At 41.4% G+C, this 16,238-nt stretch overlaps 1 protein-coding gene across 6 annotated transcripts in view; it reads right to left on the reverse strand.

The window, feature by feature from the left end:
- Nucleotides 1-615: 615 nt before the first annotated feature.
- Nucleotides 616-16,238, reverse strand: part of LOC114478027 (CSC1-like protein 2) — a 38,392-nt gene continuing 22,769 nt past the window's right edge. For 3 of the 6 annotated variants that reach the window (XM_028470925.1, XM_028471000.1, XM_028470843.1), the window contains 15 exons: nt 15,898-15,968; nt 10,880-10,960; nt 10,570-10,693; nt 10,025-10,158; nt 6,579-6,716; nt 6,358-6,511; nt 5,157-5,263; nt 4,988-5,074; nt 4,852-4,917; nt 4,604-4,766; nt 4,411-4,516; nt 4,173-4,340; nt 2,298-2,413; nt 2,152-2,235; nt 616-2,063 (listed from right to left, as the gene is read on the reverse strand). In XM_028470925.1, the coding sequence (XP_028326726.1) occupies nt 1,884-2,063; nt 2,152-2,235; nt 2,298-2,413; nt 4,173-4,340; nt 4,411-4,516; nt 4,604-4,766; nt 4,852-4,917; nt 4,988-5,074; nt 5,157-5,263; nt 6,358-6,511; nt 6,579-6,716; nt 10,025-10,158; nt 10,570-10,693; nt 10,880-10,960; nt 15,898-15,968 (1,779 nt within the window). In that variant the 3' untranslated portion in view covers nt 616-1,883. Of the gene's footprint in view, nt 2,064-2,151; nt 2,236-2,297; nt 2,414-4,172; nt 4,341-4,410; nt 4,517-4,603; nt 4,767-4,851; nt 4,918-4,987; nt 5,075-5,156; nt 5,264-6,357; nt 6,512-6,578; nt 6,717-10,024; nt 10,159-10,569; nt 10,694-10,879; nt 10,961-11,343; nt 11,550-15,897; nt 15,969-16,238 lie in introns of those variants that run through there. The other 3 variants (XM_028471173.1, XM_028471083.1, XM_028471258.1) reach the window with 3 other exon arrangements.

The raw sequence follows: 16,238 nt of genomic DNA on the forward strand, positions 1-16,238 counted from the left end.
TACAGTGAAACATGTTGATCCACTGTAGAATCAATTATTGATCAATCAATAATGTGTGTGGATGGTTTCTTCTGGATTGGCTGAAGATGAGCTGTATGTGAGGAGATAGGTTTGATACGTTTTACAGTTTTTAATACATTTCTTCAGTGTTGGCGCAACATTTTGGTTAAAGAGGCTTTGGGTAGTTTAGAGGCTTTATGCAGCGCCACCTGTTGGATTGGACTGTTTTTACAGCCTTAAGGTTAAGGCTCAAACATAGTCAAGGTGTCGGAATCCACGGGGGCCAGTTACCTGCAAACCTCAGATTTTACTCCCGCGTGGACTAGTCCTGGTACCTGGTATCACACTAAACACTCTCAGCATGTATCGACCATCATTAGATGTAACAGACCTGTATTTGACCTCCTGGTGAACCAGAGGTGGAGACGAGTTATGATAGAAGCACCTTTAGAACACGTCCACAACAAAGACTACAGAGAAGAGCTGGGGATTGTGGGAAATGTAGGATTTTAATGAAACTACTGCACAATGGTGCACACGAATATGTTTGAGCCTTAAGGTTGTCTGGGATTCAGTGTGTGTGTGTGTGTCATCAATAAAAAACACACACAGGAGGCAGGTGAAAGCCGCTTCATTGACCAGGAGATAAAAAGCACACACAGGGCTCACAAGTGTACACACACACACACACACACACACACACACACACACACACACACACACACACACACACACACACACACACACACACACACACACACACACACACACACACACACACACACACACACCTTAAATAAATAATCACAGCAATAAATAAAAACCTGAACACAACAGTGTAGGTTGAACTCTATTTACACAACATAAGGAATCACACACACACACACACACACACACACACACACACACACACACACACACACACACACACACACACACACACACACACACACACACACACACACACACACACACACACACACACACACACACACACACACCTTAAATAAATAATCACAGCAATAAATAAAAACCTGAACACAACAGTGTAGGTTGAACTCTATTTACACAACATAAGGAATCACACACACACACACACACACACACACACACACACACACACACACACACACACACACACACACAGAGCCTAATGAATGAATGTAAACATTATTAAAGTGAAACAAACAGGGCAGCTCAGGAAATAAAAGCTGCTCTACATCTGGACACGCCCACATGTTTGTGGGGGCGGAGCTTATAAAGCCATGCTCTTCCTTTGATGTTAGAATCTATCACAGACGTTTCTGTGGGTGGTGAAATAATAATAACTATGGGATCTTTTATTATGAAGGTCAACAACAGCTGGTGATGATGCTACAAATGCTTCCTGCAGTAAGCTGCTCGGTGATTGGTTGATCTGAGTTCATCCTAAAACTGACACGCCTTTATGCACTCACTGTTAGGGCATACGCACGCACGCACACACACATTCTGATCCAGGTGTGTCCACTGTCCAGGATCCTTACAAAGGCTAAAGTCCAGACTATTCCTGAATGGTGATGGTAAGGTGGAGGTGACGTAGTGAACTGGTCCAGAACGTCTGAGGGCTCCTCGGTCAGAGTCCAGGTCATGGATGAATTCTAGTTTGAACTCCACTCCATCTCTAGGACTTTCAGGGTTGGGATCGGGTTCAAGGTTCAGGATTATAAACCAAGTCTGGTTCAGGATCAGGACTGACGACACACGTATAAACGACCAAGTCCGGCTCAGGCACAGAAATCCCAAGCCGTCCTCCGCAGAACGTTTGGTGTATTTACAGCCTGGAACAGTTCCACAGGTCCAGGGTCAGGGGGGAGGGCTAAAGTCATGACAGGCCCCACCCCTTACTGCCGGACCTCGTTGGCGATCAGACTGTCCTCCCCCGACTGGAAGTCGGCCTCGTTGATGGTTCCCCCTCCGTTCAGCAGCTCCTCGTCCTGAGAGGAACTGCGTTCCTCTTCCCCCCCAGCCGGGTCGTCTGAGCTCGGGTCCTGTAGGACCTGAGCGATGTACATCTGCTGCTGCTGCAATGCAGAGAACACACCACATCAGGACCAGGACCACTTAACCACTGGACCAGGACCACTGGGACCAGTAAACAAACACACTGACCTGACACTTGGAGGTGGGGGAGGACGAGGACCGAGCAGGACGTCCATTCTCTACAGCGTCCACATCAGCATCCTTCGTATCAATCTGAGACAGACACAGTGTGTGTGTTACTGTGTGTAACTGTGTGCGTGAGTGTGTTCTGTTACCTTATAGTTGTGTGCACTCAGGTACTTGAAGTGTCCAAAGCAGATGTGTGACAGACAAACAACGATGGTGACGATCAGAACCACCAACGTGAACATTGAGGTTGGCGTCTCGAACCCTGAGGGACGACAAGGACCAGATAGGACCAGTTCAGACCAGTTACCCCCAATTTCCACTGGATCCTGATAGGTTTCCACTTTAGTCTATGTGTTAATCTCCACCAGGTCCACTGTAGTGTGTGTCTGCTCCTTCATAGATGTGGTAGTCCAGTGCCCTCCACCAGATATATACAGGACTTCTATTTCTGGTGGACACTGGAGCACGACGCATCAATCAGCACAGAGCAAATGAAGCTAAACAGGAAGTTAGGCACGTACTCCGCAATAAAATATCGGGTTACTTTTCAAAGTAAAACACTTCAGATTATATTTCAAATAACTACATCATCAAAACATCATAATGTGTAAAAACAAATTCACATCCACTATATTGTTTCCTCTCATAATGTAACTACACTGTAAACTGCAGAAACTTTGATTTAGTTCATGTTTTACAGTTTTATCTCTTCTCTGTTGACTGTTGATAAAAAATGTGTCTATGACAAATCCAGAGTCCAACCTTCTTGTTCTCCTTCGTTAGGAACACTGACCTGTTTATTGTTGTGTTTAGAACACATACATTTAACCGCGTTCTCACGCGATTATATAAATATCGTGAGAACTGCTCTGTCTCGTGACGTCACAGTCGTCCAACCACAGTGCACCGCGGCGCACTCAAAACGCAACTGGTGGGGATTACTGGACGGTGGACAATTTAATTTTTATTTATAATGCACTTTTATTTCCAAGAAATCTCAAAGTGCTACATTTAAAAAACAGAATAAAAACTACACAAGATTTAACACTTAAAAGCTTTTCTAAATAAATATGTCTTTAATTCAGCTTTAAATGAGTCCAGACTCTGCACTTCTCTGAGCTCCACAGGGAGGCTATTCCAGAGCTGGGGTGCAACTGAACAACAAAAGGTTCTATCCCCCATGGTTCGGAGCTTAGTGGAGGGGACCTGGAGGAGCCGGCCGCTGGATGATCTAAGGGTGTGGGTGGAGCTTTGGAGAGGAATGAGTTCTTGTAGGTAAGATGGACCATGGCCGCTGATACATTTATGGGTGAGAAGGAGAGTTTTGTATTGAATGCAGAAGGGAACAGGGAGCCAGTGGAGGGAGTATAGAATGGGAGTGATATGCTCATACTTGTGAACTTGCATTAGGATTCTTGAGGCACTGTTCTGAATGTACTGTAATCTTTGAATGTTTTTGGAGGTGATCCCAGTAAAATGTCCATTACAGTAATCCAGTCTTGAGGAGATAAAGGCAGGAACAAGTTTTTCAGCGTCAGAGTGAGGAGTGAACAGATCTTTCAGAGATATTTCGGAGGTGGTAGAATGAGGTCTTAAAGAGGTTTTTTATGGGGTCGTCAAAGGTGAGTTGTTGATCAAACCTGATGCCAAGGTTGGTTATGGAGGAGGAAAGAGCAATGACCTGGCATTGAAGGAGAGCTGGAATATGGAGGAGTTGGCGATCTGGTGAGGGATGCCAACAAGTAGTGCCTCAGTTTTACTACTGTTGAGCTGGAGGAAGTTGTTGCTCATCCAATGACGTTATCTCCTCAAGACAAGCAGCAACACATTAAAGGGCCATGGAAGAGTTGGGGGCAGTTCTGTGTGACAGTTGTGTGTCATCAGCAAAACAATGAAATGACAAATTGTATCTGCTGATGACACAACCGAGTTAGGGACCAGTTAGGACCAGTTGGGTGATTGATGAGCTTGGTAACATGAGCCCATAAAGAGGTGAGGGGCGGGCCTTTGAGATCACTAACCTGTGCGTACGGTGGAGAAGAAGAGTAACCAGAAGAGGCAGAGGATGGGCGCGGCCACCACCTGGGTGACGGCGGCTGAGTGGATCTTCTTGTCCAGCTTGGAGGGCAGGTAGGCATAGTACATATTGTAGCGGTCTACCAGGTGCTTCAACAGCATGTACATCAGACCTGCACACAGGGTGCAAAGTCAGAGATAGGGGCCAAGGTCGGCACCCACGGTGGGAAAGCGGGGACTAACCGAAGGGAACGATGATTGGACAGGTGATGCTGTACGCCATCACCACCGTGAACACGTTCATCATCCACGCGTAGGCGGCACCGAACTGGAACTCATATGCCTGATGCTGAGGAGACAGAGAGTTAGGCTCCGCCCACTGCAGGTAAAAGAAAAGTTCTGACTCTGTATGGCTGCGCCCATCTGGCCCACTCACCCGTTTAACATTGCGGCGGTCGGCGGCGGAGCGAGCCAGGCAGAGACGAATCATGTACATCAACAGACCAGGAATCCTCAGCAGGTCCATCGCATTACCAATGAACGCAGACGCTATCACGTAGTTAACGAAGAACGCACCGTTATCAGGTAGGAACACACACCTGCACACATACACATACACGGTGACAGGAGTCTATTGGTCAGCTTCAATTACATCACTTCCTGTTTCACTGCAGGAAAACTCACTCAAATCTGATCTTTGCATCAGCCAAAAACTTCTTATCAAAAAGCCAGCGGAAGAATACATCCAGACTGTGGAGACAGAGGTCAGAGAGAGGTCAGACAGAGGTCAAAGGTTAGGGGTCAAAGGTCAAGCTCTGACCTGCTGAGTCCTAGTGAAGGCAGCAGTAAAACCATGAAGATCAGGAAGGTGTAACATTTGTGCATTGTCGTCCTGTTTTCTCCAGACCTGAGAACAAATAAAACCAGTTATTATATATAAACATAGTTGATATGTGGTACCAGGGACCAGGGACCATGTGGAGTCATACCTGGTCCAGTGGGCCTCAAAGAAGGCTGAGTAGTAGACGATGGTTGGTAGCAGAGCAGAGAACGCCCACAGCAGCAAAGTGGGGAAGAACTGGGTCACTATGGGGTTCTGAAGATGCACAGAGACATGGTTAGAACCAGGACCAGGACCAGGACCAGGACCAGGACCAGGACTAGGACTAGGACCAGAACCAAGACCAAGACCAGGACCAGTACTAGAACCAGGACTAACCCCATTCTATCCGGTCTTCATTGGCTTCCAGTCAAATTTAAAATTTTACTTCTGACTTTCCGTAAGATGCATGGTCAGGCCCCTCAGTATATCACTGATTTGTTGTACCCCTACACTTCAGGGCGCACATTTCGGTCATCAGGTCAGGGTCTCCTTACAATCCCAAAGACTCATTTTAAAACAAGGGGTCCTGGCGTTCCAGGCAGTAGCACCAAGACTCTGGAATAACTTGCACCAGTCTCTCCGTGAGTTTGACTGTTTTAAAAAGCATTTTAAGACTGCACTCTTCATAAAAGCTTTTGGGTAAATTGAATTTTTAACTTTTATTATCCTTTTTGTGATGTTGCCCCTGTTGTTTTAATTTCACCTTTGTTTGTACAGCACTTTTGATTTTTATCTGTGAAAAGTGCTATATCATTAAAAATTTACTTACTTACTTATTTACTATGACTAAGACCAGGACCAGACCAAAACGGGATTTTATGCCATATATGACGATGATTGACAGCCGTAGATCTTACGTAGCTCTCTCTCTGAATAGCAGTTACGTTGCGAAGGAAAGCTGAGACATTATTAAACTTTTTTGTTCAGTTTTTTGGTCTTTCATGGCCTCCTAGTTCTAGTAATAACGTCTACGATCTGAACATCTGAACAAGACGTTGGTAGAATTTACAGTGGTCAAAATACTTGTTTGTGGTGTAGCTGGACCGTAGGTCCAAATGACGTCAAATTTGCAAGATGGCAGCGTCCCTAAGTATTTTGGCTTCAAGAACGTTGAGTGGGAACAGCTACAGTACATGCCCACTGGTTAGAACCAGGACCATGACTAGGGCAGGGACCAGGACCAGGACAAGGACTAGAACTAGGACTAAAACCAGGACTAGAACTAGGACTAAAACCAGGACTAGAACTAGGACCAGTAGTAGGACCAGGAGGTGGACCAGCACCAGGGGCTGGACCAGGACTCTTACGTTAAGGTACTCCACAGGCTTTGTGACGTTGAACTTGTCCATGGTGGAGATGATGATGGCGGGCGTGGTGAGGAAGAAGAGGAGGAGGAAGAGGCAGACATTGATGACAAAGCAGCGAATCCACCAGGAGACTCCGCCCAGAGACAAGTGCTCCCTGTGATTGGACCACATATCAGAGGGGGCAGAACCTGCACTGAAGGGGGAGGAGCTAACACACATACCAGCGCACGTTCTGAGGGTCTGGAGCATACGTTACGTTCCAGTTTGAGACGTGAAGGACATCTGAGACCTGAGATGATCTGGGTTGTTGGTGACAGCGACAGCCCTGGACCTGGCAGGCATTAAAGTCCTTCAGGATGCTGCAGGAATTAACATCAGTTATTAATCATTATTATGAATTATTAATGAGCATTAAGGCTCAAACATATTCAGGCGTAAACCTGCAAAGCGGAGTCAATCAAATGTGTGTATGTGTGTGTGTGTACACTGTGAGCCTTGTGTGTGTTTTTTATTGATGACACACACACACACACTGAATCCCAGACAACCTTAAGGCTCAAACATATTCGTGTGCACCATTGTGCAGTAGTTTCATTAAAATCCTACATTTCCCACAATCCCCAGCTCTTCTCTGTAGTCTTTGTTGTGGACGTGTTCTAAAGGTGCTTCTATCATAACTCGTCTCCACCTCTGGTTCACCAGGAGGTCAAATACAGGTCTGTTACATCTAATGATGGTCGATACATGCTGAGAGTGTTTAGTGTGATACCAGGTACCAGGACTAGTCCACGCGGGAGTAAAATCTGAGGTTTGCAGGTAACTGGCCCCCGTGGATTCTGACACCTTGACTATGTTTGAGCCTTAACCTTAAGGCTGTAAAAACAGTCCAATCCAACAGGTGGCGCTGCATAAAGCCTCTAAACTACCCAAAGCCTCTTTAACCAAAATGTTGCGCCAACACTGAAGAAATGTATTAAAAACTGTAAAACGTATCAAACCTATCTCCTCACATACAGCTCATCTTCAGCCAATCCAGAAGAAAGCATCCACACACATTATTGATTGATCAATAATTGATTCTACAGTGGATCAACATGTTTCACTGTAAACATAGATTTGCAAATTCTATGTTTGTAAACGTAATAAAAACATTTGAAATGTATTTATTGAAGTCATTGTTGATAATATTTGGAGTTACTAAAGGATGAGTTCAGAATGTAGGCTTATTCAAGGAGTTTCCCACTTTAATTTTGCCCCGGCAAGTTGAGGAAGTGTACAGCCCTCCCGCTGCAGCCGTCTCACTGTAGTGGGATGGAGGGGCTGCTGCCTCAGCTCTACAGACAGTGATGGACGAGGGAGTGGTCACTTGATATCGCATCATTTAAACTGATTATGAATGTAATCTAGGCACTTCAGTCGCGTTCAGTGTGAACGCACCTTTAGAGGAGAGACTGGCAGACGAGCTTTGACAGTAGCAACACCTTTAAAACAAATCACAGGAGAACAAAGACTACAGAGAAGCACTAAGAATCATGGGACATGAAACTACTCCACAGCGGTGCTTGAGTTGTTTGAGCCTTTATCTTACAAAATCCCACATCAATAATATCACCGTGTCAGCATATTTCCACCTCCGTAACATTAATGCCCCCCCCCCCCCCCCAACCTTTTTTCTTTCTTTCCCGGTGTCAGAACCATCTCACCTACTTTTCACACACTGAACCATTATGTAGAGTTTCAAAATTTCAAACAAATTTAAATCACGCGCTTCTCTAATTTCTGGCTATTTCTGATTTTAAAAATGCAAAAATTTGACGCGCCAGCGGCCACAAGTATGCCAAAAATGCATTACGAGATAGCAATGCATCTCGTAAAAAAAAATCAGGAATGTTTGGAATTTTTCACAAACTTCTGTTTTAGTCTCTCGATCAAAAAAAGTCAATGAGACGCATGTTTTATCGAAATTCTCTCCATTTTGTGTTAATAGGAAATTGGTCAAATCTTGAAAATTGTCACTCATCCTGGAGCTACTGTTACTACTACTACTATTATTACTACTACTACTACTACTATTACTATTACTATTACTACTACTACTACTACTATTACTATTACTATTACTACTATTACTACTACTACTATTACTATTACTATTACTACTATTACTATTACTACTACTACTACTATTACTATTACTATTACTACTACTACTACTACTATTACTATTACTACTACTACTATTACTATTACTAAAACTATTACTACTACTACTATTACTATTACTACTACTACTATTACTACTACTACTACTACTATTACTATTACTACTATTACTATTACTACTACTATTACTACTATTACTATTACTACTACTATTACTACTATTACTATTACTACAACTATTACTACTACTATTACTATTACTACTACTACTACTACTATTACTATTACTACAACTATTACTATTACTATTACTACTACTACTATTACTACTACTACTATTACTACTACTACTACTACTACTACTATTACTACTACTATTACTACTATTACTATTACTACAACTATTACTACTATTACTACTACTACTACTACTATTACTACTACTACTACTATTACTACTACTACTATTACTATTACTACTACTACTATTACTACTATTACTATTACTACAACTATTACTACTATTACTACTACTATTACTATTACTATTACTACTACTATTACTACTATTACTACTACTGCTACTATTACTATTACTACTACTACTATTACTATTACTACTACTACTACTACTATTACTACTATTACTATTACTACTATTACTACTATTACTACTACTATTACTATTACTACTACTACTACGACTATTACTACTACTATTACTACTATTACTACTACTACTACTATTACTACTACTACTATTACTATTACTACTACTATCACTACTATTACTACTACTACTATTACTATTACTACTATTACTACTACTATTACTACTATTACTACTATTACTATTACTACTACTACTATTACTACTACTACTATTACTACTATTACTACTATTACTACTACTACTATTACTACTACTACTATTACTACTACTACTATTACTACTATTACTATTATTACTATTACTACTATTACTACTACTATTACTATTACTACTATTACTACTACTACTATTACTACTATTACTAATACTACTACTACTACTATTACTACCACTACTACTATTACTATTACTACTACTATTACTACTACAACTACTACTCCTGCATTGTTCTTGGATGTGTTAGTCCAACAACAAAAATAATAAATATGTCTAAGTTTATATCTCAATAGTACATTTCTGTCTAAACAAATCAATAATAATGTATTGATCGTATAAAATTCACTGTTATGTCTGTATGAACTTGAGGCAGCGCATCGAAGGTGGCACAGTGAAGGCGGCGCGACAAAGGCGGCGCAGATTGGTGAAGGCAGTGCAATTTGGTGAAGGCGGCGCGACAAAGCAGCTTGAGTAGTATTATGTAATATGAATTATGACTAATTATCATCACTATTAATGAATGATTGATAGATACCAGCAGAAAGTCTGCAGAGGATAAAATAGAATCCACAACAAACCAAGTAGACAAGTCAGAGGAAGGTGGGCGGGGCTTACATGGCGGTGGTCGCCTCGTTGTGGAAGGTGACGAAGGCCATCCCCAGAGGTTTGGTGTGAACCTTGTCCTTCTCTCTACGGTACTCCTCCTTCAGCTTGGCCTCCAGCTTAGTGTAGAAGCTCACCGCCTCCTCCTGTGTTAGCATTAGCATTAGCATGTTAGCGTTGTGTCAGAGGGGTTCAGAGGCTCAATGATACAATTGTAAGTAAGTTGTAAACAGAGCAGCTGTTCTCTCATTGGTCAGAAAACTGACAATAAAGGTCCACAGAGTGGGTGGAGCCTTTGTTTCTATGGTTACCATAGCACAAACAACAATACAGCTAATCCTACACACACACACACACAACAGACATCTGTCAGCAATCGTTAGCAAACGTGATGCTAATGGCTGTTAGCATGTTTATGTTAATAAGTGTTGTGTTTCTCCTTAGCACAGCATTAATAGGGTTAATAATATTCATGGTGTCAATAATGTTAAACGTATTAATAGTGTTATTAATGGTAATAATATAAATAGTTTGAATATAATAATTAATAATTTTACCTCCTCACAGCCAGCGATGGCACAGCAGCAAAGATGGCCGCAGGGTTTGGGGTTAATCATCGTAGGAACGTGTTCTTTAGCCATGAGGTCAGTGAAGAACTTCCTGCTGCGCTCCGTCTTCTTCCTGTTTACACAGTTGTAGGTCAGTTGTAGGTCAGTTGTAGGTCAGTTGTAGGTCAGTTGTAGGTCAGTTGTGAGTCAGTTGTAGGTCAGTTGTGAGTCAGTTGTAGGTCAGTTGTGAGTCAGTTGTGAGTCAGTTGTGAGTCAGTTGTGAGTCAGTTGTAGGTCAGTTGTAGGTCAGTTGTCTCACCTCTCTGCATTCAGTGACATCAGTTTTGCGACATTGTAACAGATTCGAGCCTCCAACACTGAACAGTTCTCGTAGGCCTGTCTGGACACAAACATCTGTGAGGTTTCTCTACGACATATTCATAATACACTGTATGCTTTTATTTTGAAGGGTAATTTCTACTTAAACCATTAGACTAGAAACGTGTATGCATGACATCTAGTTTGTAAGTTCTATGAAGGAATTTAACATGTATTTGTCCCTTTCAGATAAAACAAATGAACAAATAAATAAAGTAGTATTTAATGTTGTAATGTATATTGTTTCATGTATTATTTGTATTTAATGTATTAATTAGTACAGTGCCCATCAAAAGTATGTATCATATTATGGGAGATTAAGTATAAACCCCATAAACAGGATTGAATAATAACATAACATCACCACTAGAGCAGACATGGACTCGTCTATAAACATTTACAGACCTTAGAGTCACTGATAGCTTATCAATAAACAGGAAGAGATTCATCATCTTTATAATAAGTGCTGACTAGGCACTAGGAGTGAGGTCCAAGGCCAACACATGATGACCTGATAATAATGTATCATGTTTTTCTGCAGTCAGTGTCTTCTCCTCGTTCTTCTCTCTCTGCTCTGTTTCAGGTGAAGCTGATGATGTCACTTCCTGATCTGTGGTTCTAGTCTGGAACACTGATGTTCTATCTCTCTATCCTGTTCTGTTGGTCCTTCTGTCTACTAACCACAACCAGTCCACGCAGATGGCTGCCACCTCTGAACCTGGTTCTAACAGAGATTTATTCCTGTTAAAGGAAGTTGTTTCTTCTCACTGTCACTAAATGTTTGTTCATGTGGATCTTGTTGGTTTTTCTTTCTTATTATAATTATTTATTTTGATAAATGCAGTGACATGACTTGTTGTATTTTGCACTATACAAATAAAGTTGAATTGAATTTAATTGAATTAAGTAGAGTTGTCAATTATGTCCAAATGAGTTTGTGTTATAAGGTTGTCTGTACATAGAGGTGTACATACTGTACTCTGTAGTGTTATAAAGGCTTTATTGTGTGTGATTTCCCTGGTTTAAATCTATGGGACGTGTGCATGAAAAATTAATAAATAAAGTTTGTACCAAAGGGGCGGTTTAGGTAGAATCTGATAAAAGACATACATTTGTACAAATAAAAATATTTATTTAGCATTTCTTAGTGCAGGGGTGATTACTGTGTGTGTGTGTGTGTTATTATGGTTAGTGCTGTTTATTGTGCTGTTAAAATATTTCCTCTTTGTGGTTATGGCACCGCGTAGAAAGAACAAACCGGTGTCACAGTCTGAGTTTACCTCATACTGAGATCAATTATGAGCATGTGCACTACTGAAAAATGACTTTGTGCTAGTTCCACTGTGAGTTTTGCTACTTTCGTTGTGCTGAGATTGAAAATTCAATTTCAAAAGCAAATGTTGAATAGTTCCTATTCTTGGGGAAAATCCTTTTTAGAAACTAAAGATGTTTTCACACACATAGTCTGGTGGACTTGGTGAGGTTCAGGTGGTGAATCTGCAACATTGTTGCATATTAATTTGGTCTGCTTTGCTTTCACACATTTTATTTGCCAAGCGCACAAAACTTTCTGAACAACGTCACAGGTGAAATGGTCGATCTCTGATTGGACAGAGTACTTCAGCCTCCAATGCCGTGATGATGTGGTGCTGCCCTGTCACTACTGACAGTCACATGGTCACGTAATATATTTGGTTTCTCTTCCTATGTTTTCCAAAGGAAATCCTAAAACAATCCACAGAAAATTAATTAATAATAATTCAAAATAACCCATAATCACACAATGCCACAACCTGTGCTAATGCGCTACATAAACACAGAGATGACTCCGCCCAGTCTCCACCTGTCAGAGCCGTCACATCACCGGTAACTTACTGGTAAAGATGTGTAATATGTGAAGATATGAGAATATATACACAGATAAAACAGAGCCTTTGCTGATCATGTGAACAGTTTGTGAAAACAGAGATGAGTGAAATAAATAAGTGATGAGTTAGAAATATGTGCTGACAAAGTGACTCTGAAAATGGATGGATGGATGGATGGATGGATGGATGGATATTTGTGTGTGTTGCTGCTGGAGCACTGGGTTGTGAGTGTGTGCTTGTGCCTGTTACCGTGACGACTGGCACACAGCTGCTGCTGCTGAGCTTCACATGTTAAAGACCACACCATGCTTCACTGGAGCCAAACAGAGACCTACATTTTTCAGAGGACCAGAGTTCTAGTGACCTTTCACAGAAAGACCAGAGTTCATCTGAGGAAGAGGTATGAGTGAAAGCATCCTAATTTCCCATGACATGCTCAGTACGGCATTCTGAGTGACTCTCAGTGTCTGATGCAGCAATGTCAATATAAATAGGAATAGTTTCTTCTCAAAACAAAAAAAACATGATTATAATATAGTTGTTCACTCTCCATTGATCTCTAAGGGTTCCACAGTGAAGCAGGCAGGTGGAGAGTCTGGTGAAAACAGAACCTGAGATTTACACCACCACTGATGGTAGCATCGTCGTGGAAGATGAGTTACTGAATTTTCTTGTTGTTAAAATGAAGACAATGGCACAAAGTGAGCTAGTGCTATTAGCCACAAGTCATTTCCCATCATAATGGATTGCGAGTTCAAAGAAAACTTTGTACGATCTCTGCCCTGGGTCTACGCATCGCAATATTTAACACAGAGGAGAACGTAAAGACAAATAATGTCAAAAGTTGTCTGATGCTACTAAATAAGCTCAGTGACAAAATCCCTCGCTTTGTGTCACATCATCTGGATGAACTTCTGCCTGTCATTTAACAGCATTGATGTCTCATGTTTACTTGCTAAAATAGAGAAACTGAGAGCAGATTTGACTGCTTTGAAGCAGGGTAAGAACATGCAGGTGAAAGCTTTGGCTGATCTGTGTGCCACGTCAGATGATCTACACCGGCGGCTGACCGCAGTGGAGCAACGGGAAAGACAGGAGCTTCACCGGCACCGCAGGCCTCTAATGTGGTGACAGAAGAGGAGGGTACGGGGAACGTGTCTGATGCACTGGCTCAGTGGCTGCCAAGCGGGAGGAGGTCCATGCGCACTGCGCCCACAGCGAAAAACACGGCGGAGGGGGATGCTAACGTATCGGCTGCAGCAGCTACGTGGAGCACCGTGGCTAATCGCCACCGACCACACCCAACAGGCCACTGCAGCGGGAGAAGAGAAGCAGCATTGTTGGAACTCCTCTGTCTGTAGAAGCAGATCGTTTGTAATCTGGTGCCGCTGCGCACAGTAATGGAGACAGAGGAGGAAGTGAAGTCTGTGACCCGTGGTTTAAAGGAAGTTTGGATCACGGGAATAATTTGAAATAATCATGAAATTTTAAATAACCATAAAATATTAACTTAACTTACTTTTAGCAGTACAAAAATGTTTTTAATATTGACTTTCTTTTTTAAACCCAAGCAAACTGCGACACAGTGATGTCATATGTCCCAGAACCGGAAGTAGCGCGCTCAATACCGAGGGGGCCGTAATCTTAAAATTAAAATGAACGTTTTGAATGTTTTGCAACACCACATTACTCAAAAATAACGGATGCACACATTTGGAAGCCGTTGACCAAGTTTCAGGTCCAACTCATACCGCGTCGTGGAGATACAAACACAAACACACACACGCAAGCACACACGCAAACTTTCTTGCATTATCGTATGGATGTATGTTGTATTAATGTATTTAAAGTCTTCATGTTTTTAAGGGTGGATTCACTAAGATTTGAAATAAAAGCTGGTAAAACAAGCGCGTCCCTAATTCCTTTGGTGAATTCACTAACATTTCACCACTAATAGGTGCACATACAGTATAGACGTGGTGGAGACGCCATATTTAAATAAACATTTTGCTCATTCAATGTGGAGACGTGAGTGCACAGAAGCACTAAATGACATTTGAAGAAGTTTAATTGGAGACTGGTGGACTTCTCTGTCTGCTGCACAAACAATGTAGAAAAATAAAAAAACAAGAAACAAAAAACAACTTTAAAACCGAACCTAAAACCTATTTTCCCCATAATTTAATGTGGGTGTTCTGCTTGGACCTGTAACTTTGCTCTTAAAACTTGATCTGTTTATAACACTGATTAATGCAGCTACACAGTCTGTCAATCATTCAATCAGCACCATTTGAAGATGATCTACTGACCATCATCCAGCAGGTCTAAGCTCCTAGTCACACTCTCATTTGGGAACATCATACCATCTGCACAGCAGATTCTGGCCTGGCATCAACGCGACACCAGCGATACGTCCAACACCGGAGTGACATCCATGGAGGTCAGTGCAAAGCATCCTCTACACAGCAGCCACACCAGACTCCACACGTGCTGCCTTTTTCTCTCCTTCACACACCTTACTCTGTAGTTTCTTATTCAGTGACAGTTAATATTGACTATTGTTGTATTTAAATTATTTTCTTATACAAGAAAGGTTAACTGGAGCATGTTTTTCCATCTCTGCTGTGTCAGTCACTGCAAACAGTTCCTTGTTTGATGAATTGCATTGCGCCCACTGCATTCATTTATTTGCATTTCCCCCTCCCACTTTTTTGTGAGATCCGCCTACTTTACATATTCATTAGAGGGAAATGTGCTAAATGGATTCAGGGCACATTTTGATGAGCTGAAGACACGTAGTCCTGATTCCCTGGGGTTTGTACACTTTATTAGCGTGTGGAGTAACGTTTGCACACGTGTTAATACCAGGAAACCTATAGTGAATCCACCCCTTAATGTATTTAATGTATTTAATGTATTAAATGTATTAAATGTATTTAATGTATTTAATGTATTTAATGTATTAAATGTTATAAATGTTATAAATGTATTAAATGTATTAAATGTATTAATGTATTAATGTATTAATGTATTTAATGTATTTAATGTATTTAATGTATTAAATGTATTAAATGTATTAATGTAAACTTACTCAAAGTGTTGTTTGATCTGTGTCTCTTCTGCATATTTAGAGATTCCATTAATGAACAATGTGCGCTTCACCTGCAACAAGAAAACACAGATTAGACCAGGACCAGAGGTGTGTTCCATAAAGGAGGTTCAACAAACTCTGAGTCTATCCATAAACTCTAGGTCAACATACCCTCCATGGTAAACTCTGTGTATCTGATTCATTACAGCTGGTATGAAGTGGGTTAATAAACCCTGAGTATGTAAACCTTGAGTTACTGATGTGCAGGCGCGATAAAAAGCCATCATCAATGGATCAAAGAATACTCAAACTGCCATGACAACCAAACAGAAGATGGTGAA

The sequence above is a fragment of the Gouania willdenowi genome, chromosome 1 (assembly GCF_900634775.1).
Source record: "Gouania willdenowi chromosome 1, fGouWil2.1, whole genome shotgun sequence".
Classification (NCBI taxonomy): Eukaryota; Metazoa; Chordata; class Actinopteri; order Blenniiformes; family Gobiesocidae; genus Gouania; species Gouania willdenowi.